Here is a 25,014-nt window from a genome sequence, read left to right as displayed (position 1 = left end):
CGTATGAAAATAAAGAAAAAATGTGCGCATATACATCAAAATATCGTGAAAATGTGTGTGCATACACCAAAATTAATGTAGAAAGTGTGCATATACACCAAAAATAATGTAGAAAGTGTGCATATACACCTAAAACATTGTGATAGTGTGTGCATATACACCAAAATATCTTGAAAACATGTGTACACAGAAATATTGCAAAAATAGACAGAAATATTGCAAAAATCTGTGCGTATACCCCAGAATAATGTTGAAATGTATGTATATACAACTAAAATATTGTGAAAATGGGTGCATATACACCAAAGTATTGCGAAAATCTACGCATATGGATCAAAATATTGCAAAAATCTGTGCGTATGTATCAAAATATTGTGAAAATGGGTGTATATACACTAAAGTATTGTGAAAATCTATGCGTATACACTAAAATAATGCAAGCAATGTACGCATATACATTAAACAGTTGTGAAAATGTCTGCATATGCACTGAAATAATGTGAAAACGTATGCGTATACACCGAAATATATCAAAACGTGTGCATATACACCGAAATATTGTAAAAGTGCATGTATATGGATCAAAATATAGACCTGCATGTATGGCTATGCCTTTAAAATTGGTATATGTTCAGGTTAAATTACTAAAAACGTTGATATATGCATACATATGTCGTGAAATCAGACATGCTCACATGAAAAAACTGACTAAAAAGCTTTGAAAATCTGATAAAAGTGTTGTTTTTTCTCAATTTTTGTAAGATTTCACACTGATTTCTGTCAAAAAATTTTTGTGCATAGATTGTGTCTCTGCAAAATTTTTGTTTTGAGATTGTGTATAGATTGTTTTTCAATATATTTTTTGTGCAAAGATTGTGCAAAGATTGTGCGTAAATTGTGCAGATTGTGTATGAAATGTGTACAAATGTTTTGTCTCTACAATATTTATTTACAATGTCAGAAAGGATAATCATTAATTAATTGTATATCTCCTGATATTTGTCCGAATGGTGCTACAACACCATCAACGTAGTGTCCTTTGTCCATTCGAGGGTTGAGAGTCTTCTTCAATCTGAAGGTCCAAAGGCCATCTAATGCATTATCTCCTCTTTTGAACGTTAACATCTCGCCTTCCATGGGGGTTGCTACACCATCTCGAATGAATGCATTCATCTGAAAAGAATACCTTGGCCAAAGCATAACAGAACTGATACCTACACTTTCTTTCATAGTGTCAAAGTTGATACTTCCAGTGTTGCCACTGTTCAAACACATTCCTTTTGCTTTTACTGTATAGCTGTAGTTGCCGTCTTTGTCTCTTATCTTCAATGCATAAACCTTTGGAGCCATTGCTACGGCTTCAACCAACTCATTCCCTGGTGGAATTTCGTTCGTTAAGTAGCCTAAATTATCTCCCTTGAGGTCCCCGAGAGGATCACTGTCTTTCTTCTGTTTGAAAATCACAGAGTCAGTGTCTAAAAATAATAGTTGTATTTGTGTTACATTTACTCACATACCGCAATAAATCATATTCTCGATTCCAACTCTCTCTATAGCTTCAGTGAGTCTTAACCTGGCCGCACATGTTGTGATCGCCGCGATAGCAAGATTTGTGAATGGTGATGTTTTGAGAAAGTCTTTCTTGGGCTTTCTTGATATGAAATGTTTGTGTTCGCCATAAGGAAGCAGTCCAGTTGGTTCAAAGTTGGGATCGTTGAAAAAATTGACCATTGCAAGTCCATCACTGTTGTAGATGAGTCTTGTCTCAACTTTCATTGGGTTCTGTGCAAATTTTCCTGAAGAAGGAACAACATTAGAAGACAATAGATTTCTACTTACCCCAGGCGGAATTGAGGAATATTTTGCACAGGCTTCGCAGTGCTTTGTTTTTTATGATCTTCAAGGGATCCAGTTTGACTCCATCCATCTCCCATATTCTTGCGATGTATGCTTTCTTTTCCTCATCCATCATATTTTCCTTTGGCCATCCACTACTTTCATGTTTCAATTTCAATAGAGGCTTGATGTAATCGGCAAAGAATCCTCCTTTGACCCAAGCCTCTTCTGGCCAATGCCAGATTTCATGGTACTTGAGCACCTTGTACCCTTTAGAAACGGCCTTATTCAGCTCATCTGTGCACCATACTCCAGTCAAAAATCTTTCAGAGACCTTGGTATGTGTACATTTTCCTTCAATATTCTGATTATTCGCGCAAGTTCTACAGAGAACAAACATGAGCTTCTTCATTATTTTCTGCGGTAAATACCCCATGGCTGCGTCTTGTGTGGGTAGTACATCACAAAACACAATTCCTAAAAATATATATTAGTAAGAATAGGAAAAATATGCATACCTTTAAGTTTTAACGGTTCATCAGTATTGGGAAAGTCCTTATCGACCACAATTGGGTTTCCTCGAGGGTAAGCTGTACCTCCTGCATTGAGATATGGGTATAAACTATTGAAATCGTAATAATTTAGAAGTATGTCTTCAATCGCAACTGCCATTGATCGAAATACCTGTGTTCTTCCTCCATATAATGCTTCGCGTGGTTTGAGTCTTTGATCGTACTTGTTCTGAAGAAAACTTTATGTTTAGCCTATTTGTTTGAAAACTTACTAGCTCAAAGAATTGTTGCATCTCTCTATCTTTTTCCATCTGTTCGTATATTTCACATTCCCAAACAGAATTTAGATTGAATCCCTCATTTAGAATATCTTCTTCTCTCTTCATTGTTTCTTTATACAAAGCTTCCATTGTCTTGTCGGGTCTCATTGGACATTTCTTGTCCCGATCCGGATAACACTTTGGGCACCCGTGCCATACACATCCATAAATCTGAAAAGTTATATAAAATTATTATTATTTGATACAGAGATAAAGGTTTCCTTCACCTCACTTGCTGTGAGGGTCAGTCTTCCTTGGGGTCTGTGTGTGTGTGTGTGTGTAAATGGAATGGGTTTGTATCAAAAATGAAAATATACCTCAAAAACATCGTTTGTGGCCTCATTGAAAGCATCAGCAAAGTAAGAATGTCCATTAGCTTCAATTTTAACTTCTCCTCCACGTAATTTGTACTTCAAATGTAGTGTTGGATCTATTTTCTCAAGCCATTGGATATACTTTAACGCTAACATTGAATTATTTCCTCCTCCATAGCCATTCTCGGGAATATATCCTACATCTCCCTTCTTGATGTATTCGTGCTTCAATACGAACATGACATAGGAAGCTATAGTACATCCATTGACAATTGGGTTCCAGCCATTGAAAGTCGATTCGCACATCTGTAAAAACAAAAATACTAACAGGTTGAAACAATTTACTCACCTCAATGAAAGACATCAATGTTAACGTGAGAATGCGAACATCCGATTGGCAATACTTTAGCAGCTCATCATGTAACTTGAAACCATCATGGTAACACTTTTCATACCAGTCATCAAATTCTTTCTTTGTAGAAGGGGCCATGAACTGTGGGCTGTAGTACTCCTTCGATGGCAACGTTTTCAACTCTTTATCGTAATTGTCCGGATGATTGTATAAGTGGGGAAAGAAACCTTTTGCCTCGCCCTCCAGGCCAAAAGCTCCAGGCATTTTGGCTAGTCCCATTTGCAAGTATTGGAAAGAATCACGAAAATGCAGCTTTCTTTTCTCATATTCAAACTCTGCCGTTATGATTGTCATCCCATTTAATAAAATTTTTGGCTCTTTTGCCTTTGTGCCTCCTTGTCTATCGAGCTCTGCTAACAACATAACATGGTCATACCTGAAAATATCTTGGAAGTTGAAAATGTTTTATTACTGAAACATACCTTCCACCATTGTGTGCGATCACATATGCACCAGCTGCTCGTGGGTTATGTAGCAAGAAATCTGCAAAACTGGCTAATGGAGAATCGTGTTTGTTATTTTTGAATGGTGGAAAATCTTTGTAGCTGTAGGTCCATGGTTGGACACATAATTGACATCCTTCCTCTCCTCGGCAATCACTGCATATCATCCTTACACAAATCAGGTTAGGTTTGTGCTTGGGACCTCTTTCAATATGTCCTGGAAAAAAAGGTTTATACTTTGAATGTTTACATCCTTACCTTCGAATAATCCCGACTCTGCCACAATACATTCCATATCATACACGATAATAGCCCATTGTTTTTGGTTTTCTTGCTTCCTCAACTTTTCCTTCTCGTCAGGGACGTGGTGAGCACAAGTATGCCCCTTCAACGCTTTCTCCCTGCATATAGGACAGTATGCTTTTGCGTCACATACGTGTGTTTCTCCACGAATCCTCTCTGATCTATCAATCAAATTGCACTTTTCGCATCTGTAAGACATTACTAATGTTTGTCTAATTGATTAGCTACCTGCTATATTTCTTGCAATGTGGCAATCCCTTCTTTGATTTTGCAGTGAGATGTGCGTCAAAACACATTTTACTTCGAAAGTAAATATTACAAAAGCTGCAATAAATGTTCTCATCTTCTTGTTTGCATCCTGTGGCACCACATCTCTTGCATTTGGCTTTACATTTTCGATAATGTTGATTGTCGTCAAAAGTAGAGCATTGATAACAAAACCTGAAAATAAAAATAGTTGATTACAATAAATTGGTAACTTACCTTGATGCATGTTTTCCTTTGGTGTGATTCACATGTTCATAATGTCCCTCATAATAAAATAATCCAATAAACCCTTTGCCATCGGGATTGAATCGCTTTTCTTCAGTTGGGACGACCTGATGTTTGTTTGCAGCCCACAATATTATTTGATAGTTTGAAAGATAATTTGCAAGCTCTATAAGATCTTTTCGGCCATGCTCCTCTTTGTTCACATCCATCCCTGCATCGGCCAAAAGCTGCTTGGCAAGCTTTCCTTGTGATTCACTTTTGAATTTTGGGGTTATCTGTAAAAAGCACATATTACGGACAATCAAAGAGTCTAAAAGTACCTCTGGTCTTACGAGGCTTCGATAAAATTTTTCCATTTTCTGCCTTTCGTCTCCGTTGGCCGTAGTTTCTATATCACTTTCCAGTTTTCCTAGTGCAAGTGCTTTTGGTAGACAGTGGCTCATCCCTGTGACCCTGCTGAGGCTAACACCAAAATGTTGTTTCTGTTATGAAATAAATTATAGTTTGACAAAAGAAAGTATGCCTTACCAATAGTACTCTTCTTATTTTTTCTATTTTCTCAGTTTTCCGTGTGGCATGTGTTCCCCTGCCTCGTAGTTGTGATTGTTTATCCTTGAAAACGTTCATAGCAACAGTAAAACTCTCATCTAAACGGAGTTCTTTATTAGATTGCATCTGCTTAGCAATTTCATTCATTATCACTCCTCCATCAGCCACTGCATACGTTTTGTGGGTTACAAAGAAACCATCTCTATCGGTATACCCATCATGGTTCAATCTGTAAACGTTCTTCTTATGATTTGAAATTATGATAAAACTTACTGAAGCCAATATTTGGATGTTTTCAGATTTCCTCCTGATTTTTTGAGCATTCTACGAATAAAAATGTCCAAGAGCTTGGCCACATGCTGATGGAGTATTTTGTTGTTTTTTACTTTATCAAGATTGATGAATTTCATTCTGACAGTGTCCGCAATCAGAAACTGGCTGTTGTGTCTTCGAAAATGTGGTTCATTAGAAGTTATAACATTTTCTGTGAAGAACTCTTCTTCCTCGGGTGTTGGAAAGGTCTCGCTTCTTTCAAAGTCTCGTAATTGCATTTTTCGCTGCGGTCCTTTGCCATCTAAAATGAATAATTGAAATTCTTTATGTTTCTCATTATCACTCACGTCTTTGTGTCGAAACTATTCTGGCTGGCTTAGATTGTCTTTTCTTTTCTTCTAAAAATCCTCCTTGATTCTGAACTGAACTAGTTGATGGTTGATATTTTCTCTTCTTGTCCGTTCTTGTGTGGTCTTTGGTCACTTCTTCTCCAAGAAATATACTTTCTGGTTTTTTCTTTTTCGTCTTTGGTTCAAGACTAGTTGGTGGAGGGGCTCCTCCTGGTGAATTGTGAGTGTTTAGCGTTTTGCGTTTCATAACTGAAAAAGAAAGGATGAAGAAGGATGAATAAACGGACGATACGAAACGAGAAAAGAAATGAGAAATGAGAGCTTAAAATAGGTCACCATTTACCATGCGGTAAAAAGATGAAAATGAGCCACAGATTATGAATATCTCAAATCACTCTCTGCAAACGTCAGCTGTTACTTTTTGGTTGATGACGTCATCACTGACTTTTATTTTGTTTTCTTCGTCTCTCCTTTTCATACTCTCTCGTTCTATGGTTTTAACCGTCACGCAAAATCATTCGTGATTTATTACGTGATAGTGGTAGGTGACCTGTTTCTGAGTTCTGTCTTTTCTATAATTTTTTTTTTTTTTCAGAATTTCTAATGCCTCCAAAACTATCCGGTAACCGTGGCAAACGATGTAACTGTATGGACCCTCTTCGTAATATTCGATCAAAATATACAAGTCAATGTAAGATGTTTCGTACTTTTCGTGAAATAAGATATCGTGGTGGTTTGGGCATAGAATGTGGACTCCTGCAGGATTCGGAAACTTTACGGTACAGAATTGCTGACCAATTGGCAAAAGATGAAGCAATTTTCTACTATAAGGACGGTCGAATTCTTGAATACTGTGAAGTGATTACAAAATGTCCAAGTGAAGTCCCCTCGATCCAAGACGGTGTTAACTTGCTTGAATTTTACAACAGCAGGCTCAAGGAGAATATTACTGATGAACAATTTGTTGTGATGGATAAGCAAAGGATATACTATCCTATTTCTGAACTGTTTATTGCCAAAGTTCCGTAAGTAATCATCGATATATTTGTTAACATTTCTTCAAATCTTTCAGAACACCGTGCTCCTCCTGTAAAAACTTTCCACACTCCACAACAACCATCTTTCCAAGACTATTTTTCCAAAACTATCTTTTCCCAGATCGAATGAAGCCGCGGATACCCGGAAAGTCTAAATAATAATATTCTATGTTCGTCTCCAATGTCTATATATATTTTTTTTTTTTTGATGTAAATTATTTTAAAACGGTAAAATGTTGAGAATTAATGAAAAAACAATAAAATTTTAATCACTAGCATTTGAATGTGACTCACAAACATGAAAGCGTCTTCTCTGTGGATGCGTCATACATATGTCAAATGAAAATTTTCAACCGGTGTATGAAAAAGATCCCCTTGTAAGAGAATAAACAACACTTACTTATGCCCTCGACTCGCACAATCCTTGCCTGGTTGTGTGAGGTGAGGAGTCTCTCACAATTTTAACAACATAGAAGATAAAACAAAAATTTTTTTACCCATCAGGTTTTACATGATTGTGCCTTTCCTACAATCATCATCATCAGATCAAACATTGAGTGAAAATTGATAAAAAAGCCTGGCCATGAACTTGACAAAACGTGTAAATTTGGAGATCTGTCCTATGTGCCTAGAACGCGCGAGAACCTCCCAAAAAAAATGGACTCTGTGGGCCTCACATTACCCACACTTGATGTTCACATGACGGAAAGTCAGGTCTACGGGTCACGGATCAAAGTTTAATGATAGTGGGTGGTTTCGTTTATCTAAGCAACCTTGAATCTGGCCCCAGATCTCACAGAAGAGAACCCCATGGTGAAATTAACTACATCTGAGGATAGGTTGGGTGGTGTGAATTTAACCATATGACCCAATAGCTAGAGCCAGCTGGCGCACCTTCGACGTCTTTTTGAGCTCCTATTCTGAGCCAGTGAGCGTGTGAGAATCTACTGAGCCTAGTATTTGATTGTAGGTGACTGGTCAACTCACAACATAATATCTCGTGGTAAAATTATCACCATTAGGAGTGTGGTTCAAATGCGGTTAATTTACCCATATGACCCTATAGTTTAGGTCCCCTGGAGCATCTTCGACACATTTTTGAGCTCTTTTTGCTCAAGCTCTGGTCAGCTCTCTGGCCAGTCTTCAATCTTGAGTCATACGCTAATGCCATCAGTCACAAAATCTCATGGTAAATTTGACGACATGGTGGTAAATTTCCCCTACCTATCTACTATCTCATTCTCCACTCTCATGTCAAACAATAGACGTAATGATACATCTCTCAATGATTGAAAAGAGATGCTAGTGTTCCCTCATCGATAAATAAAAACTATTCTAGTAAGTTCTTTTCTCTCTCTTCCAGCATTCTCATTATCTATTTGACTACAAACTGTTGTCCCCTTGAGTATAAACTGTTGTCCCCTTGAGTATAAACTGTTGTCCCCTTGAGTATAAACTGTTGTCCCATTGAGTATAAACTGTTGTCCCCTTGAGAATTTTTCATTGTCCCCTTGAGTATAACTTGGGGCCCCCTCCAATCCAACAACTTAGTGTCCCTTTGAGCATGTGTCCCTCTGAGACTTTGTCCCTTTGAGCATCAACTATGTACCCCCAAGAGTAAATGTCCCCTTTGTCCCCTTGAGCATTGTACCCCCTGGAGCATTGGCCACTTGATGATCAAAAAGTGTGGAAATCTTCGAAAAAATTTGTTTCGTTTTTGTGGTTCCAATTTCTTTCTATACTCATAAAATTAGTATTACACTCTTCAAATCTCAAAAAACGCGATGTAGACCCAATAATTGCACTTTAAAAATTCATAATAAAAAAAGCAAAAAAAGATTCGGCGTGGCCAGAATCGAACCCACACCTTTCCTACCCCGAATCCCCCCCACTACCACTGGACCACTGATGTTCATATTTTTAATTGAGAAAAGGCGATTGAAGAAAGGGGCGTCACGCGTTTAATTTGACACGGCGATTTTCAGAAATTTTCAGACCCAATTTTCTCGCCAACGAGCCGTATTGCGCAGCTTTTGAGAACGGCATGTGATAGAGCAGGGTCGAAAGTATATATGTACCAAGTTTCAGCCAATTCTCAACCCTGATATGAAAAAGGTTCCCTTGTGAAGAAATGAAAATATATTTTCAGAAACTTTTAAGGAATGCTATAAAAGTAAAGATTTCTTTGTTAAATATAAATTTTTTTTCGGAAATTACGGACTAACTAGGGAAGGTCATGGACTTGGTCTGTAGTTATGGGTCGTGACATATACCATTGGAAAGCTGAGAACAAGCTGCAGAGTTGCGCGGAAGTGATTTTTTCAAAAACGGAACTCGGAAGTAAAATTCCAAATCCGGAAGTCGGAAGTAAAATTTTGAAAACGGAAGTCGGAAGTCGGAATTCCGCGCAACTCTGACACGCTGATTCCAAATATATTGTCAGTTTTTTGCCCTCGAGGTCTGGTATTCAAGAAAAACAAGGTCAAAGTTTGGAAAAATGACAAATTATTGCCTTTCTGACACGCGAAATTTTTTTGAAATTTTTTTGTCATTTTTCCCATACATGCAAACCGGGCCGACACGGGCAGGCGCGTAATTCGCGACAAACTCAATATTATGAGCTGAAAAATATACCAAAATGTAGATCTCAGCGAGTTCTATATCCTTGACCTACTACGGGCCGGATGGCTATTCGTTAATGTGCCGCGGGCCGGGAAAACGTGCCAAAAATCGCGAAAATGTCCAAAAAAGCCATTCTAGCCCGGCCCGCGGCACATCAACGAATAGCCATCCGGCCCGTAGTAGGACACGGACATAGAACTCGTCGAGATCTACATTTCGATATATTTTTGAGCTTATCATATTGAGTTTGACGCGAGTTACGCGCCGGCCCGATTTGCAAGTATGATTTTTACCAACTTTGACCATGTTTTTCTCGAATACCAGGCCTTGAGGGCAAAAACTGAATTTATATTTGAAATCAGCGTTTTCTCAGCTTTCCAATGATATAGGTCACAACTCGAGACCGAGTCCATGACCTTCCCTAGTAAGACAATTATTCACTGTTTCAAAGTCTCTGAGTTTCTTCTTCTTGAAACTCTATAGCTTTTTTCAACCTGCAAATCTCATTTTCCACCCAAAAAAACTTCTTTTTTTCGGTATCTCCAAAAAAACCTTGAGATAGCGTTCTAATAAGCCGCGAAAAATCTCTCCCATCAAAAATCGTCCTTGAGAGGAAGAGAGAAGGCGTTGGAAATCAGATAATTCTGATGAATAAAATCTTCCGCTTCCTCTTCTCTCTTTCTCGCCGTCTCTCCATCTTACACACTATTTCGCTCTCACTTTTCCATCCATTCGACCTTGCCAATCACCAATTTTTTATTTCATTATAGCAAAAGACTTAAGACACAAACACAGGGCGCCCCAAGGTTGTAAACCTGTAGTAATACGTATTACGACCGCCCATAGGGGCAGACGGTATAAAAGACGGCGGGTAGGTTGGTGAAAAGTCAGTTCCCACCTGAAAATGGATCTCGAACAACGTATCAAAGCGTACCGCTTCGTCGCCTACTCGGCAGTCGCCTTCTCCGTCGTTGCCGTTATTTCGGTGAGTTAGCTCTTCAGCTCAGCTTTCAGAAAAGTATAATTATACCTAGCTGGGATTACTGTAGTTTTCGTGGTAAGACCCCGCTTCCCTCAAACCAAAAGCATGATTATACTTTTCTGAATCGTCTCGATGAGAGGAATCGAACGGTCTTAAGACTTTTCAATTTCCAGGTATGCGTCACCCTTCCAATGGTGTACAACTACGTGCACCATGTGAAGAGAACGATGCACTCTGAGATCAACTTCTGCAAGGGATCCGCCAAGGATATCTGGTCAGAGGTCAACCACTTGAAGGCTATCCCAGCCGGAAACCGTACCGCCCGTCAAGCCGGTTATGATGCTGGAGTCTCCGGAGGATCCGCCTCTGCCGGAGGATGCGACGCTTGCTGCCTTCCAGGAGCCGCCGGACCAGCCGGAACCCCAGGAAAGCCAGGACGTCCAGGAAAGCCAGGAGCACCAGGACTTCCAGGAAACCCAGGACGCCCACCACAGCAGCCATGTGAGCCAGTCACCCCACCACCATGCAAGCCATGCCCAGCCGGACCAGCCGGACCACCAGGACCACCAGGACCAGCCGGAGACGCCGGATCCAACGGAAACCCAGGAGCACCAGGAAACGACGGACAGCCAGGAGCCCCAGGAAACAAGGGACCATCTGGACCAAACGGAAATCCAGGAGCACCAGGAGCACCAGGACAACCAGGACAAGACGCTCCATCTGAGCCAATCACCCCAGGAGCACCAGGACCAGCTGGACCAGCCGGACCACAAGGACCACCAGGAGCCCCAGGACAACCAGGACACGACGGACAACCAGGAGCCCCAGGACCAAAGGGACCAAATGGAAATCCAGGAGCCCCAGGAGCCGACGGAAATCCAGGAGCCCCAGGACAAGCTGGAACTCCAGGAGGTGCCGGAGAGAAGGGAATCTGTCCAAAATACTGCGCCATCGACGGAGGAGTCTTCTTCGAGGACGGAACTCGCCGTTAAATTCACATTTTTCTTTGAGAAAATCAATAAAATATTCTCTATTTCATTAATTCTTTATTTTTTCCAGGAAAAACTTATTTTTAAGTGAAAAAATGGCGAAAAATCAACTAAAAAGGGTACTGTACCTTAAAGGCGCATGTTGTAAATTCGTGAGTCGGATCTCGCCACGAATTTTATTTTTCGCGGTTTTTTTGCGATTTAAATTAATTCAAAGGTTAAACTTGCAGTTTTACTGTTAAAAAGCGTTCTAAACCCCAAAAAATCGGTTAAAAATTAGAAATTAATAATTTCGCGAAAATAAAACACTATTCGGTGATTTTTTCTGAAAAAAATGTTGGGAAAAATTGAATTTTCAGTCATTTTTTATTGTTTTTAAACAATTTTTTTGGATTTTAAACCGCTAAAAGTCACCTACAAACAGCCAAAACATTTTTTAAATCTCAAATTTCTATTTCAGAGTACTGTACCTCAAAGGCGCATGCTCTGAAAAATTTTCGGAGTCTCAACACGATCTACGTTGTGTTGATTTTACGTGGCGATTTTTGTAATTATTTTCGAACTTTTTGAATAAAAAGTTGAGTTTTTTGACGATTTTTCGTGTTTTTTCGAAGTTTTTTAAAGGTTTTAGGGTGAAAAAACGTAAAAAATCAGGTTTTTCGCATATGAAAATGTTTGAAAATCTATCAAAAATTAGTTAAAAACTTCTAAAATAATATTTCTCGATTTTTTTTCAATTTTCCCATTAATTTCTGTTTCTTTCTCTCGATTCGTGTCCCCCACCGCAAACAAAACGTCGAAAGCGGCGGGAGAGGGGGGCGAATTATCGATCGGCCACCGACCCGGAAAAGTGTCGACGTGTCTTCTCTCCCTGACCAGTTTCTAACGGAATTTGTGATTTTTGACGTTTCTAGTGCAAAAAATCGAGTTTTTTCACCTGTTTTTTGACCAGAAAACATGGTTTTTCCTGCAAAAATCGACATTTTTTCGACGATTTCAGGTAAAATAGCCATCAAAAAGGATGGAAACGCATGAAAAAGCGGAGAAATCGATTGATGAACGGGTCCATCAACAGCTGGTTTATAAGGATAATCGAATTATCGATTTGAACAATGTGATATTGGATAAGAACGACAGATTCTTGATTTACAGGTGAGATTTGAAAAATAAAGGTTTTTTGATCATAACAGGACGATTTTAGGTTAAAAAGTCGTAAAAAAATTGATAATTGTAGCTCAAAACTAATTAAAAAGACGTTTTTGAGCTCAAAATACGATTTTTGAGCTGAAAAAACGTGGTTTTTAGCTCGAAAATCGTAAAAATCATCTTTTTTTTCAAACGCGCCGAAGGCACGCCAGACAACACGATTTTTACGATTTTTACCCCCCAAAAACACTATTTCTTGACTCGAAATTGATTTAAATCAATTTCTAGTCGATTTTTGACGTTTTTTAACACCAAAAAAACACAATTTTCAGCTTAAAAACGTGGTTTTCAGCTCAAAAATCGTAAAAATCTTCGTTTTTTAAATAAAGCGCCCAAGGCACGCCAGACGGCAATGTTTATGAGTTTTACACCCAAAAAACACAATTTTTTACTCAGAATTGATCTAAAATCATTTCTAGTCGATTTTTTACGATTTGCAGTCAATAAATAGCGAATTTTTAACCATTTTTTTTGCCCCAAAACTCAATTTTTTTTTTACTCAAAATTAATTTAAGACCATTTTCAGTCGATATTTTACAACTTTTAGCCTCAATATTCAATTTTTTTCAGCGAAAATTGATTTTTGACCATTTCCTGTCGATTTTCACGATTTTTACCCCTGAAAATCTATTTTTTGAAGCAAGATTGATTTAAGACAGTGTCTAGTCGATTTTTGACGTTTTTAGCACCAAAAATCTCAATTTTCAGCTTAAAAACACAGTTTTTAGCTCGAAAATCGTAAAAATCATCCTCTTTAAAAAAAAAAGCGCCTAAGGCACGCCAGCGCCACCAAATTTCCCCATTTGTAGCGCCAAAATCTCAATTTTTGACTTAAAATCGATCTAAAGCTAATATTAGTCAATTTTTCACGATTTTTAATCCCAAAAACCTTAATTTTTGCTGAAAAACGTGATTTTTAGCTCAAAAATCGTAAAAATCATCGTTTTTTGAATAAAGCGCCCAAGGCACGCCAGCCGGCTATCTCCCTGATTTTCACCTCAAAAACACAATTTTTAAAGCTTAAAATTGATCCAAAACCATTTCTAGTCGATTTTTCACGATTTTCAGTCAATAAATAGCGAATTTTTCATTTTCAGACCTAAAACTCATTTTTTTGGCAATTTATGGCAATTTTTGGCACAAAATGGCAATTTTTCACGATTTTTACCTCCAAAATTCAATTTTTCAAGTCAATAGCGATTTGAGACTATTTCTAGTCGATTTTTCCTCAATTTTCAATCATAAATTGGTGAATTTTTATGATTTTTACCCCTAAAATTCAATTTATTTTACTCAAAATCGATTTTAGACAATTTTTAGTCGATTTTTTCACGATTGTCAACCAAAAAAGTGGCGAATTTTTCACGATATTTAGCGCCAATATTCAATTTTTTAGCGAAAATCGATTTTTCACCATTTCCTGTCGATTTTTCACGGTTTTTAACTTCAAATGCAATTTTTGCTGAAAAACGTGGATTTTACCTCGAAAATCGTAAAAATCATCGTCTTTTGAAGAAAGCGCCCAAGGCACGCCAGACGGCACGGTTTAATACGATTTTTACCCCAAAAAACTTAATTTTTTGAGTTGAAATGGTTTGAGACGATTTTTCACAATTTTCAATCATAAAATGGCGAATTTTTCACGATATTTAGCGCCAAAATTCAATATTTTGAGTCAAAAATCGATTTTTTTTGACAATTTTCAGTCGATTTTTGACCATTTTTACCTACAAATTCAATTTTTTGAGTCAGCATCAATTTAAGATCATTTTCAGTCGATTTTTTCGCGATTTTTAACGCCAGGAATTCAATTTTTGAGTCAAATCGATTTTAGACAATTTTTAGTCGATTTTTTCACGATTTTTCAGCACAAAAACCCCCATTTTCAGCCTATTTTTACCAAAAATCTGTTCCAGGAACGAGTCCGCGAGCACAATGAAGTGGCGACGGTCAAAAATCAGGCGATGCGAATCGTTCAGCAGAAATTCGAAGAGATGAATCGAGACAAGAAGGATATGTCGACTGAAACTGAACCGAATTTATTCAATTCGACGTCTTCTACGACGTCTTCTAAAAATTCAGAACGTCGCGCGCGGAGCTCGTCTCCAGGACACGTTATTGCAGCGAGAAGTGCGTTTTAGGACGTTTTTGGCAGAAAATAGTCGAAAATATGTCAAAATCGAGCCAAAAAATCGATTTTTTTGAGCTAAAAATTGCTCTAGTGGACATCCGGACACCTAGACAGACAGACAGACGTCAAAATCTGAATTTTTCGGGAAAAAACTGAATTCTAAGCCGAAAATTTCGAATTTTTGCGTTGAAACCACCGATTTTCCGCCTGAAAATCGATTTTTGAGCTGAGAATCACATTTTTTCGGCGAAAAATCGCAATTTTAAGTTGAAACAGTGAGAACGTTGCTGTTTCAGGCAATTTTTCGCGCTGAAAATTGTATTTTTCGTCCATTATATCCAAATTTTTGAAGCTATTGCGACTAAATCGATTTTTAAGCTGAAAATTACTGTAAAACCGAAATTTCGGACATCCGGACTCAAAAATCCGAATTTTAGAGCCCAAAACATGCCAGAAATCATAAATTTTGGACATCCGGACACGCAGATCAAGATTTAGACAGCGAAGTTGTCTGAAACAGTGAATTTTTTTAGTGAAACTGAGAAAAAAACGGATTTCGGACATCTGGACACACAGACAGACACCGGGACTTCCAAAATCTCGAAAACACACAGTTTTGGCTCAAAATTTCTCACTTTTCACCCAATTTTTTACTGTTTCAACATCCCAAACGGACATCTGGACATCCGGACACAAATATCTACAGACAGACATACGGACATCGGGACATCTGGACTGACAGACACACAGACAGACATCTGAGCCAAAAACTCAAAAATTCACTGTTTCAGCCAAAATGTTGAGATTTTTACTAATTTTTCACAGTTTAAACTGGATATCCGGACACACAGATTTACAGACAGACATCCGGACATCCGGACACACAGACACACAGATAGACATAGGGACATCCAAAAACTCGAAAATACACTGTTTTTGCTCAAAATTTCTCGATTTTTACGGATTTTTTATCAATTTTTCTCAAATTTTCTGTGTCCGACATCACAAACGGACATCCGGATATCCGGACATACAGATCTACAGACAGACATCCGGACAATTCGGACACACAGACAGACACCTGAGCCAAAAACTCAAAAATTCACTGTTTCAGCCAAATTTTTGAGATTTTTACTAATTTTTCCTAATTTTCATCAATTTTTCTCAAATTTTCTGTGTCCGACATCACAAACGGACATCCGGACATCCGGACATACAGATCTACAGACAGACATCCGGACATTCGGACACACAGACAGACATCTGAGCCAATAACTCGAAAATTCACTGTTTTTGCTCAAAATTTTCGGATTTTTCCCAATTTTCATCCAATTTTTTTCCAATTTTTTCCATTTTTTCTTCAGAATCCGCGCCCACAATGGTCACCTCATCATCGGGCACATTCTCCCCTCCACCCATCGATCCTCCATTCGATTCTCCATCAAATCGTCTCTCAACACTACCAGATATCGACGGAATCCTGCGAAAACATCACTCGAGAAAACGTGTGACGTTCGATTTGAATCCCAATTCGATTCTGACGACTTCTGGAGCCACTCCACGTCTTCTACACTCAATGATGACGTCATCTGCAACGTCTTCTGCTCAGAATGATGTTTTTGGAGCACGCGTTGACGGAAGCGTCGTCAGAAAACGCGCTCCTCCGACAACAAGTCGTCGATTTGAATTCGGCTGTTGAATCCATGAAATCAGAATATGAATCAGAGATTTTGAAGTATACAAAGGAGGCGAAAACTGCTGGATTGAAGGCGAAAGTCGCGGCGACGGCAAGAATTAAAGAATTGGAGACGACACTTGAGCACATTAATGGGAAAAGTCAGGAAGAGGTGCGGAAAAACGTGTTTTTGAGTGAAAAAACGAGAAATTCCGGGGGATTTTAAGCTGGAAATCGAGTTTTTTGCAGTTAAAATTGCTAAAAATTGAGATTTTTTCCCCCAAAACTGTAATTTTAAGCTAGAAATTGAGTTTTTCGTCTGAAATCATCGATTTTAAGCTGGAAATCGAGTTTTTTTGCAGTTAAAATTGCTAAAAATTGAGATTTTTCCCCCCAAAAACTGTAATTTTAGGCTAGAAATTGAGTTTTTCGTCTGAAAATCATCGATTTTGAGCTGAAAAATGCGGTTTTTATCACGAAGAATCATGGAAATCGTGAATTTTCAGACTGAAAGGTTTAAAAAAAACAAGAAATTCCGGTGTTTTTAAGCTGGAAATTGAGTTTTTTGCGATAAAAAGTTGATAAAAATGAAGTTTTTTTCCCCCCAAAAACTGTAAAAAAACGGCTTTGCTGCGGTTGGAATTGCTAAAAATGACGATTTTGAACTGAAAATGATGTTTTTATAACACCCAAAAAGTATCAAAATAGTGAATTTTCCGACCGAAATTTGAGATTTCAGTGTCAAAAATCTGCTTTTTTGTCCATTTCCCGTGGGAAAATCCCATTTTTGAGGTGAAATTGTGATTTTTTACGAAAAAAACCCTATTATTTCGATTCCAACTGTGCCTCTTGGCCTGAAATAACAAAAATTCTCTGGACAAACACCAAATTTCAGTTTTTTGACTGAAAAATCTCATTTTTGACTGAAAAATCCCATTTTTTGACTGAAAAATCCCATTTTTTTTTTCCCCTCAAAACCGTCCAAATTTACAGACAGAACGTCTCCAGGAGGAAGTCGACACTCTCCGCCTCATCCCGTAACTGGGAAATCGAACAAAACGGTCTATTGAGGGATCAAGTTGCCCATTTGAAGGAGAAAACGTTCAAATTGACAGAAGAATTGGATGAATCCGAAAAAACGCGACGTCAGCTGGATTCAGAAGTGGAAGAATCGAAGAAATTAATGGAATTGATGGTTGAAGATTTGGGGACAGGCGGAACATCTCATCAACTATCATATTCATCATAAAGAAGCGATATTTGAGGATATTGACAGACTGAAGACGCAATTTCAGCACAAGACAGGTTTATTGAGGTGTTGGAGCAAGATATTGTCATCTACGAGCAACATATCGGATTGTTGAGAGAGAATTTGGGAGCAAGTCAGGTAAAAATGAGAGAAAACGCGCTGAAAACAGTGAAAAAATTACTGTTTCAGACTGAAAATCGAGAAATTTCGGGCTGAAACAGTGAAAAATTACTGTTTCAGACTAAAAATCAAAAAAATATGGCTGAAACAGTAAGATTTTTTGTAGGAATTAAGTGAAATATATTTAAGCTGAAAACGGCTGAAAAATGAAAAAAAAAAGAGTTTTTAGAGCGAAAATAATGCAAAAGTATCAATTTTTGACCCGAAATGGCTGAAACCGTGAAAAATTACTGTTTCAAAGTGAAAATCGAGAAATTTTGAGCCTAAAATGAGTTTTCGGAGCAGTTTTGAGCCCGGAATTGATGGCTGAAACTGTAGAAAAAAGCAGTTACTGTTTCAGATTGAAACAGTAAGATTTCTACTGAAAATAGGCGAAAAATAGACAAATAGAGGTTTTAGCAGAAATGAGCTGAAAATATGAATGTATAGAGCCTGATTTAGGTGACACTCGAAAAACTTACTGTTTCAGGGTGAAACAGTAAGATTTTCCATCAAAATAGTCAAAAATCTAGTAATTTTGAGTCAAAAAAGGCAAAATTGTGTTTTTGAAGCGAAAATCATCCAAAAAGTATCAATTTTCAGACCCGGAATGATGACTGAAACAGTAAAAAAAAGTTACTGTTTCAGTAATTTTTTATGCAAAAATTGACAAAAAAAAGAGGTTTTTCCGTCGATAATAAGCTAGAAACGGACAAATTGAGTTTTTGAAGCAGAATGAGCTGAAAATCTGGAATTATAGAGCCTGTACCAGCTGAAACTCAAAATAGTTACTGTTTCAGAGTGAAACAGTAAGATTTTCTATTGAAAATGAGCGAAAAACTTTTTTGGATCTCAAAATTTGAATTTTTTACTGTTTCAGGATGAAAAATCTGAAATTTTTACTCTGAAAATCTATTTTCGAGTTGAAATCCGTCTGAAACGTTGAAAAAATTCAATTTTACCACCCGTTTTATTCAAAAAATCAATAATTTCCAGATCGATCATCGCGCACTCATCAAATCGAAGGCGTTCGAGACGAAACTGTTGGCATTGGAACGGGAAAAGAGAAAAGTGACAAGAAATCGAATGGTAAGAATTCAGGGGAATTTTAGAGTCAGAATTGAATTTTTACGCTGAAAATAGTGAAAAAATGAGATTTTTAGGTGAAAAATCACATTTTTAGGCCCAAAACCCCTAAAAATTTGGAAAAAAACGAGGTTTTTAGGCAAAATAGAGAAAAAAGGGTTTTTTAGCCTAAAAATCGATAAATTATTGAACAATTTTGGCGGTTGACAACGTCGTGGATACTGTAGAATCAGTGCTTGACGTCGTCGACATCGCTGGGTTACGGTAGGCGCTGAAACTGGCTGGAAGACCGATTTCGTCGATTCGTATAGACGATAGTTATATCCGAGACTCTGACTCCCGCGAGGAGCGATTTGACGAGTTTCAGTGCGTTTTACGACCTGAAATTGTGAAAAATTAGATGAAAATCGAGAATTTTGAGTGAAAAAATGCCTGAAATTGGCTGAAACAAACAGTAATTTTTTAAAGCAAAATCGACTTTTGAGCGGTGAAAAACTCAATTTCTGTGAATTTTTAGCTAAAAAACCGGCTGAAACTGTAATTTTTCCTCTCAAAATTGACCTTTACGGGCTGAAACTCATTTTTCAGAGAGATTTTGAAGTTTTAGCTAGAAAAAACCGAAAAATTGGTCGAAATCGACTGAAACAGTGATTTTTCAGCTGGGAAAATCAGTTTAAGCCATTTTTAAGGCCTGGCTGAAAAAGTATTTCTGATAGCATTTTTCTGGTGAAACAGTGAATTTTTCAATCCAAAACAACTTTTTGAACTCTGAAACTCATTTTAGACCCTTTTCAGTGCTCAAAACCCGGAAAAACTGGTCAGAATTGACTGAAACAGTAATTTTTTGAACCGAAAATCGACTTTCTGTGCTCTGAAACTCGTTTTAGTGCTCAAAACCCAGAAAAACTGGCTGAAACAGTAAATTGGGTTCAAAAATTGTCTTTTTGAGCTTTTTGATGTTTTTAACTCGAAAATAATGAAAAAACCGGTTGAAACAGTAATTTTTGGGATCTGAAACTGAATTTTCAGCCATTTTCAGTCGGTTTTTGATAGATTTTCGACTAGAACTCACATCACACTCGCACTGTGAGCAATAGTACGTCTTCCGTCTCAAACAACAATAAATTCCGCACGGAAAACAGAAAATCGCCCATAGAATCGCACGCCAACTGAAACGACTCTTGACGCGTTTCTCGTGACACGCCGGACACGTTTGTCGTTGATGATGTTGTCGACATGACGATGATTTACATCTGAAAATGGAGAAAATTTGGGGTTTTTGAGTGGAAAAACGAGAAAAAATCGACCTGGGAATGGGATTTTGAGAAGTGGAAATGAATTTTTGAGAGATTTTGAGTGTTTTCACGCTGAAAAACTGATTTTCAGCTTGTTTTGATATAAATTTAAGAGCTCAATGAGCAAAAGGCAGAATTGTGGAGTTTGGAGTCTTGAAACAGTAAATTTCAAGCAGAAAATTGAATTTTTTGAGTTTCTTTTTTAGCTGAAACAGTACTTTCAGACAGTTTTTAGCTCAAAATTCAGATTTTTGTGTCTAAAATGATTTGCATTTAATTCGAGCTGAAAATTGTCTGAAAATACTGTTTCAGCTTGGAAACTCGAAAAATTCGATTTTCAGCTTGGGAGTTACTGTTTCAGGCTCGAAACTAGTGAAAATCATATTTTTGGAACGAAAATTTTAGTAAAAACTTAAAATTCGGACCGTTTGAGCTGAAACAGTGAATTTTTTGCTAATTTTTCCTATTGAAACAGTATTTTTCAGTTGAAAATATCAAAAAATCCCACGAATTTCCGAGTTTTTCGTGCAGAACCGATATTTTTAACCGAAAGTGCTGTGATTTTTGTAATTTCGCGACGATTTCTAAGCTCGAAATTCACTTTTTTAGCGGATTTTCTGTATGAAACAGTAATTACCAACTTGAAACAGTAATTTTCGACCCAAAATCTGTAATTTCTGACCGATTTTCAGCCATTTTTAGCTGAAAAATAGCATTTTCTCCGCAAAAACTCACTTGCCACGTGTCCAAATGAAGAATCTGTGTCAATAATCGAGTGTAAATAACTAATTCTCTCTCAGCCACCGACCCGATACGTTTCTCTATTAGACAATCTGAAAATAGTGTGTGATATTGAGAGAGTGGTGAGAGATAATCATGAGAAGAGACGAGACGAGAGATTTGGAAAAGAGAAGTGATTGTTGACAAGAGGGAGGGGAAAAACTGGTTTGGAAGTGAATTTGGGCTGAAAATAACGGAAAATGACCGAAAATAAGCGGAAAATTGGTCTGAAACAGTGGAAATTGAGCTTAGAAAACCGTCAAAATTAGGATTTAACTGAAAATCCAGAAAACTGGTTGAAATTTGGCTGAAAATCGATCTGGAACGATGAAAATTGAGCTAATAAAGTCAAAATGTGTCAGAATCGAAATTTGACTGAAATTCCTATTCTAGACCGTCAACTAGACGATCTGCTGAGTTTTTCAAGTCTCGCGGCAAAATTTGGCTGAAATTTAGCTGAAATTGAGCTGAAATAGTGGAAATTGAGCTTAGAAACCGTCAAAATTAGGATTTGACTGAAAATCCGGAAAACTGACTGAAATTTGGCTGAAAATCGATCTGAAACAGTAGCAATTGAGCTAATAAAGTCTCAAGATCCGTCAGATTCATTAGAATCAAAATTTGGCTGAAAAGCTCTATTCTAGACCGTCAACTAGACGATGCTGAGTTTTTCAGTCTCGCAGCAAAATTGGCTGAAATTTAGCTGAAATTGAGCTGAAATAGTGGAAATTGGCCTTAGAATTCGGTTTTGACTGAAATCTGGCTGAAAATTCCGCAAAATCGTCAGAAAATAGCTGAAACAGTAAGAAAACTGGAGAGTCCAGTATCTAAGACTGAAAATCGGCTGAAAATCGAGATCGAATGCCTCAAACTAAGCGTGGAACGGTCTCGGACCCTCTGACGGCCATAATGTTGAAATTAGGCTGAAACTGTGGGCTCAAGAATGAAATTTCTATGATTTTGACTGAAAATTAGGTCTGAAACAGTAGAAATTGAGCCCTCACAGTCTCAATTTCAGTCTAATCTCATTATGACGGACAGAAAACCGGTTTTGGCTGAAAATTTTGACCTTTGAGACTGATGAATTCAGTTCAGACTGAGATCTATCTGAAACAGTAGAACTGTCGAATTTGGCCGAAAATCAGACGTCTGAACGCTTTGAGGTGAAATCTGCTGAAAATTCAGTCAGAATCCCCTAAAAAAAACGACTCGTAGACGAATTTGACGGATTTGTCTGAAAATCCGAAAAACTGGCTGAAATTTGGCTGAAAATCGATCTGGAAAAAATGAAAATTGAGCTAATAAAGTCTCAAATTCCGTCAGAATCGAAATTTGGCTGAAACTGTGGGATCAAGAATGATTTTTCTATGATTTTGACTGAAAATACAGTCTGAAATAGTAGAATTGAGCCCTCACGTCCCGATTTCAGTCTAATCTCATTATGACGAAGAAGAAACGGACAGAAAACACTGGTTTTGTCTGAAAATGTTGAGATCTAGCTGAAATTTCTATCTGAAATATTAGAACTGACGTCTCGAGAGCGTTTCGAGGCGAAATTCTTCTGAAAATGCAGTCAGAATTCCTAAAAACGACTCGTAGACGAATTTTGACGGATTTTGCTGAAAATCCGGACTAAAATGACTGAAAATCAGTGCCCTAACGCGCAACGTTTTGACAAAAAAAAACCAATTTGTCCGCACTGAACAAAAAAAACAGAACACGAGTGACTCTGTTCCTGTTTTCTATTTATATCATCGACCACCCACTTCTCCGTTTCTTTTTTCTCATTTTGAGAGAGATGAGTCATGTGAGAAAAAAATGGGAAATTGATCTGAAAATGAGAAAAATCGATCAAAAAATTGAATTTCTCATTTGAAACAGTAAATTTGGGCACTTTGTTCCTTCTGGAAATTGTGGAATTACCATTTCTTATCGTTCTCTTATCAGAAATAGAATTAAGATAAGATTGGGAGAAAAGGACAAAGTTCTGAGAGAGATCACACCATTTTATGGTTTTTGGGCTGAAACAGTCAAAAAACCTCTGAAACAGTAGAGATTTTTACTGTTTCAATATAATTTTGGGTCATTTTGGCCCAAAACTGAGGTTTAGAGGGTACTGAAACAGTTGTAACTCTTATTTTGGTTTAATTATAGCCTAAAACCACTGAAAGAGTAGATTTTTACTGTTTCAGTATGGATTCGGGTCATCTTGGCCTGAAATTGAGCTTAAGACGCCACCGAGACGGTCAGAATTCTATTTTTCGGCTGAAATAGGGCCTAACTTCTATGAAACAGTGAATTTTTCCCAAAAAACTTGCAACAATGCAGGTATTTTGATGAAAAACCTCTGAAACAGTATATTTTCACTGTTTCAAAATACTTTGAGTCATTTGACCCAAAACTGAGGTCCTGGCGCCACTGAAACAGTTTTAATTCCATTTTTCGGCTGAAAAAAATGCTGAAACAGCAGATTTTTCCCAAAAACGTGGAAAACCTCTGAAACAGTAGATTCACTGTTTCACTATGATTTTGAGTTGTTTGGCCTAAAAATGAGGTATAGACGTTACTGAAACAGCTATAACTATTTTTTGGCTGAAAGATGACATAAGACTACTGAAACAGTTAATTGTCGCTGTTTCAAAACTATTTGGGTCATTTTGGCCTAAAAATGAGGTTATAGACGCCACTGAAACCGCTATAATGCCATGTTTTGGCTGAAATATAGCCTAAAACCACTGAAACAGTGGATTTTACTCCAAATTTTTCGAAAAAAAAGAGAAGTTTCTCGTCAATTCGATTAAATTCCAATCCGCTGATCGAGTGGAAAGTTGTTATACCAATAACATTCGGGAACAATAGAAATAGAGAAAAAGAGAGAGAGAGAGAAACGTCAGCTGTCTAGTTGATGATCATCAGCAGTTGTCTCTTCTCTCTCTCTCTTTTGTGTTTCCTTGTTGACCCTAACACAGAACTCTGAATAATAGAGTGCGTGTTATTGTGGTTTTTGAAGTGTTTTTTGGCCAAAAATGGGCAAAAAATGACGAAAAACGCGACAACAGCACGCCAGATGTAGTCAGATTCGTCGAAAAAGCGTCAGAGGCACGTCAGATGTGACACGTCAAAGACACGCCAGTCTTGACTGAAAATGTGAAAATTAAAATTTTCAGTCGAAAAATGTTTGGAACGCGTCAAAGGCACGCCAAGAACTAAAATTGGCTTAAAATTGCCGAAAAAAAACACATTTTAACAGCAGAAAGATCTGGAAATGCTGAAAATTTGCTCAGAATCTGAAACTATCTGAAACAGTAAATACTAGCTTGAATTTGCGCTGAAAAGCGTCAAAGACACGGCAGATTTGACTTTTTTACTGAAAGTTTGAAGATTTCTAGCCGAAAATCGTTTTAAAACGCGTCAAAGGCACGCCAGACACCACATTTTTAACAGCAGATTGATCTGGAAATGCTGAAAATTTGCTCAAAAACGACATTTCTTTATTGAGCACAAAATTCTGAAAAGCAGAATGAATTTGTCTGAAAAATAAATATCTTGATTTAAAATTTGTGGTTTTCTAGTTAATTTTAGTCAAAAATCATGGTTTCATGCTGAAAGTTCTGAAAATTTGCTCTAAAACAGTCAATTTCAGCCAAAAAAGCGACTAAAACGCGCCAAGGCACGCCAGCCATCAAAATTGGTCCAAAATTGCAAAAAATCGCATTTTCGCTTATTTTTTTTTGCTCAATTTCAGCCAAAAAAAGCGACTGAAAATGACTGAAACAGTATTTTTGTTCTTACAGAGGACCGGCTCAAAACGAAAGCTCTCGACGCGAAATGTCGTGTGCTCGTCGAGCAAAACGAGGAGCTCATGGCACGGCTCTGCGAGCTCGAAATGTCACACGGCGGAGCAGCCGATGAGTCGAAAAGCAACCGTCGGCTCGCCGAGCAAGACGAACGAATTCGTCAAATCTCGTCGGCACTCGAATCGGAGAGAGAGAGACGTCA

The 25,014-nt window shown here is 37.7% G+C and overlaps 4 protein-coding genes across 4 annotated transcripts; all 4 read left to right on the top strand.

Annotated features, from left to right (window-relative positions):
- Positions 1-6,407: 6,407 nt before the first annotated feature.
- GCK72_003855 (uncharacterized protein) lies at positions 6,408-7,000 on the top strand (the record flags this gene model as incomplete). The annotated part of the gene is made up of 2 exons (XM_053724287.1): positions 6,408-6,829; positions 6,877-7,000. 2 exons carry the CDS (start codon positions 6,408-6,410, stop codon positions 6,998-7,000), a joined length of 546 nt encoding a protein of 181 aa, XP_053588481.1.
- A 3,367-nt stretch (positions 7,001-10,367) lies between these two features.
- Positions 10,368-11,437, top strand: GCK72_003854 (uncharacterized protein; the record flags this gene model as incomplete). Its single annotated transcript, XM_053724286.1, has 2 exons — positions 10,368-10,448; positions 10,619-11,437. The coding sequence occupies 2 exons, from the start codon at positions 10,368-10,370 to the stop codon at positions 11,435-11,437; spliced, it is 900 nt and encodes a 299-aa protein (XP_053588480.1).
- A 1,018-nt stretch (positions 11,438-12,455) lies between these two features.
- On the top strand, positions 12,456-14,781 carry GCK72_003853 (uncharacterized protein; the record flags this gene model as incomplete). The annotated part of the gene is made up of 2 exons (XM_053724285.1): positions 12,456-12,548; positions 14,557-14,781. 2 exons carry the CDS (start codon positions 12,456-12,458, stop codon positions 14,779-14,781), a joined length of 318 nt encoding a protein of 105 aa, XP_053588479.1.
- Positions 14,782-16,149: 1,368 nt separating this feature from the next.
- Positions 16,150-16,470, top strand: GCK72_003852 (uncharacterized protein; the record flags this gene model as incomplete). Its single annotated transcript, XM_053724284.1, has 1 exon — positions 16,150-16,470. One exon carries the CDS (start codon positions 16,150-16,152, stop codon positions 16,468-16,470), a length of 321 nt encoding a protein of 106 aa, XP_053588478.1.
- Between the last annotated feature and the right edge of the window lie 8,544 nt (positions 16,471-25,014).

The sequence above is a fragment of the Caenorhabditis remanei genome, chromosome II (assembly GCF_010183535.1).
Source record: "Caenorhabditis remanei strain PX506 chromosome II, whole genome shotgun sequence".
Classification (NCBI taxonomy): Eukaryota; Metazoa; Nematoda; class Chromadorea; order Rhabditida; family Rhabditidae; genus Caenorhabditis; species Caenorhabditis remanei.
This window is presented reverse-complemented; position numbering and strand designations above follow the sequence as displayed.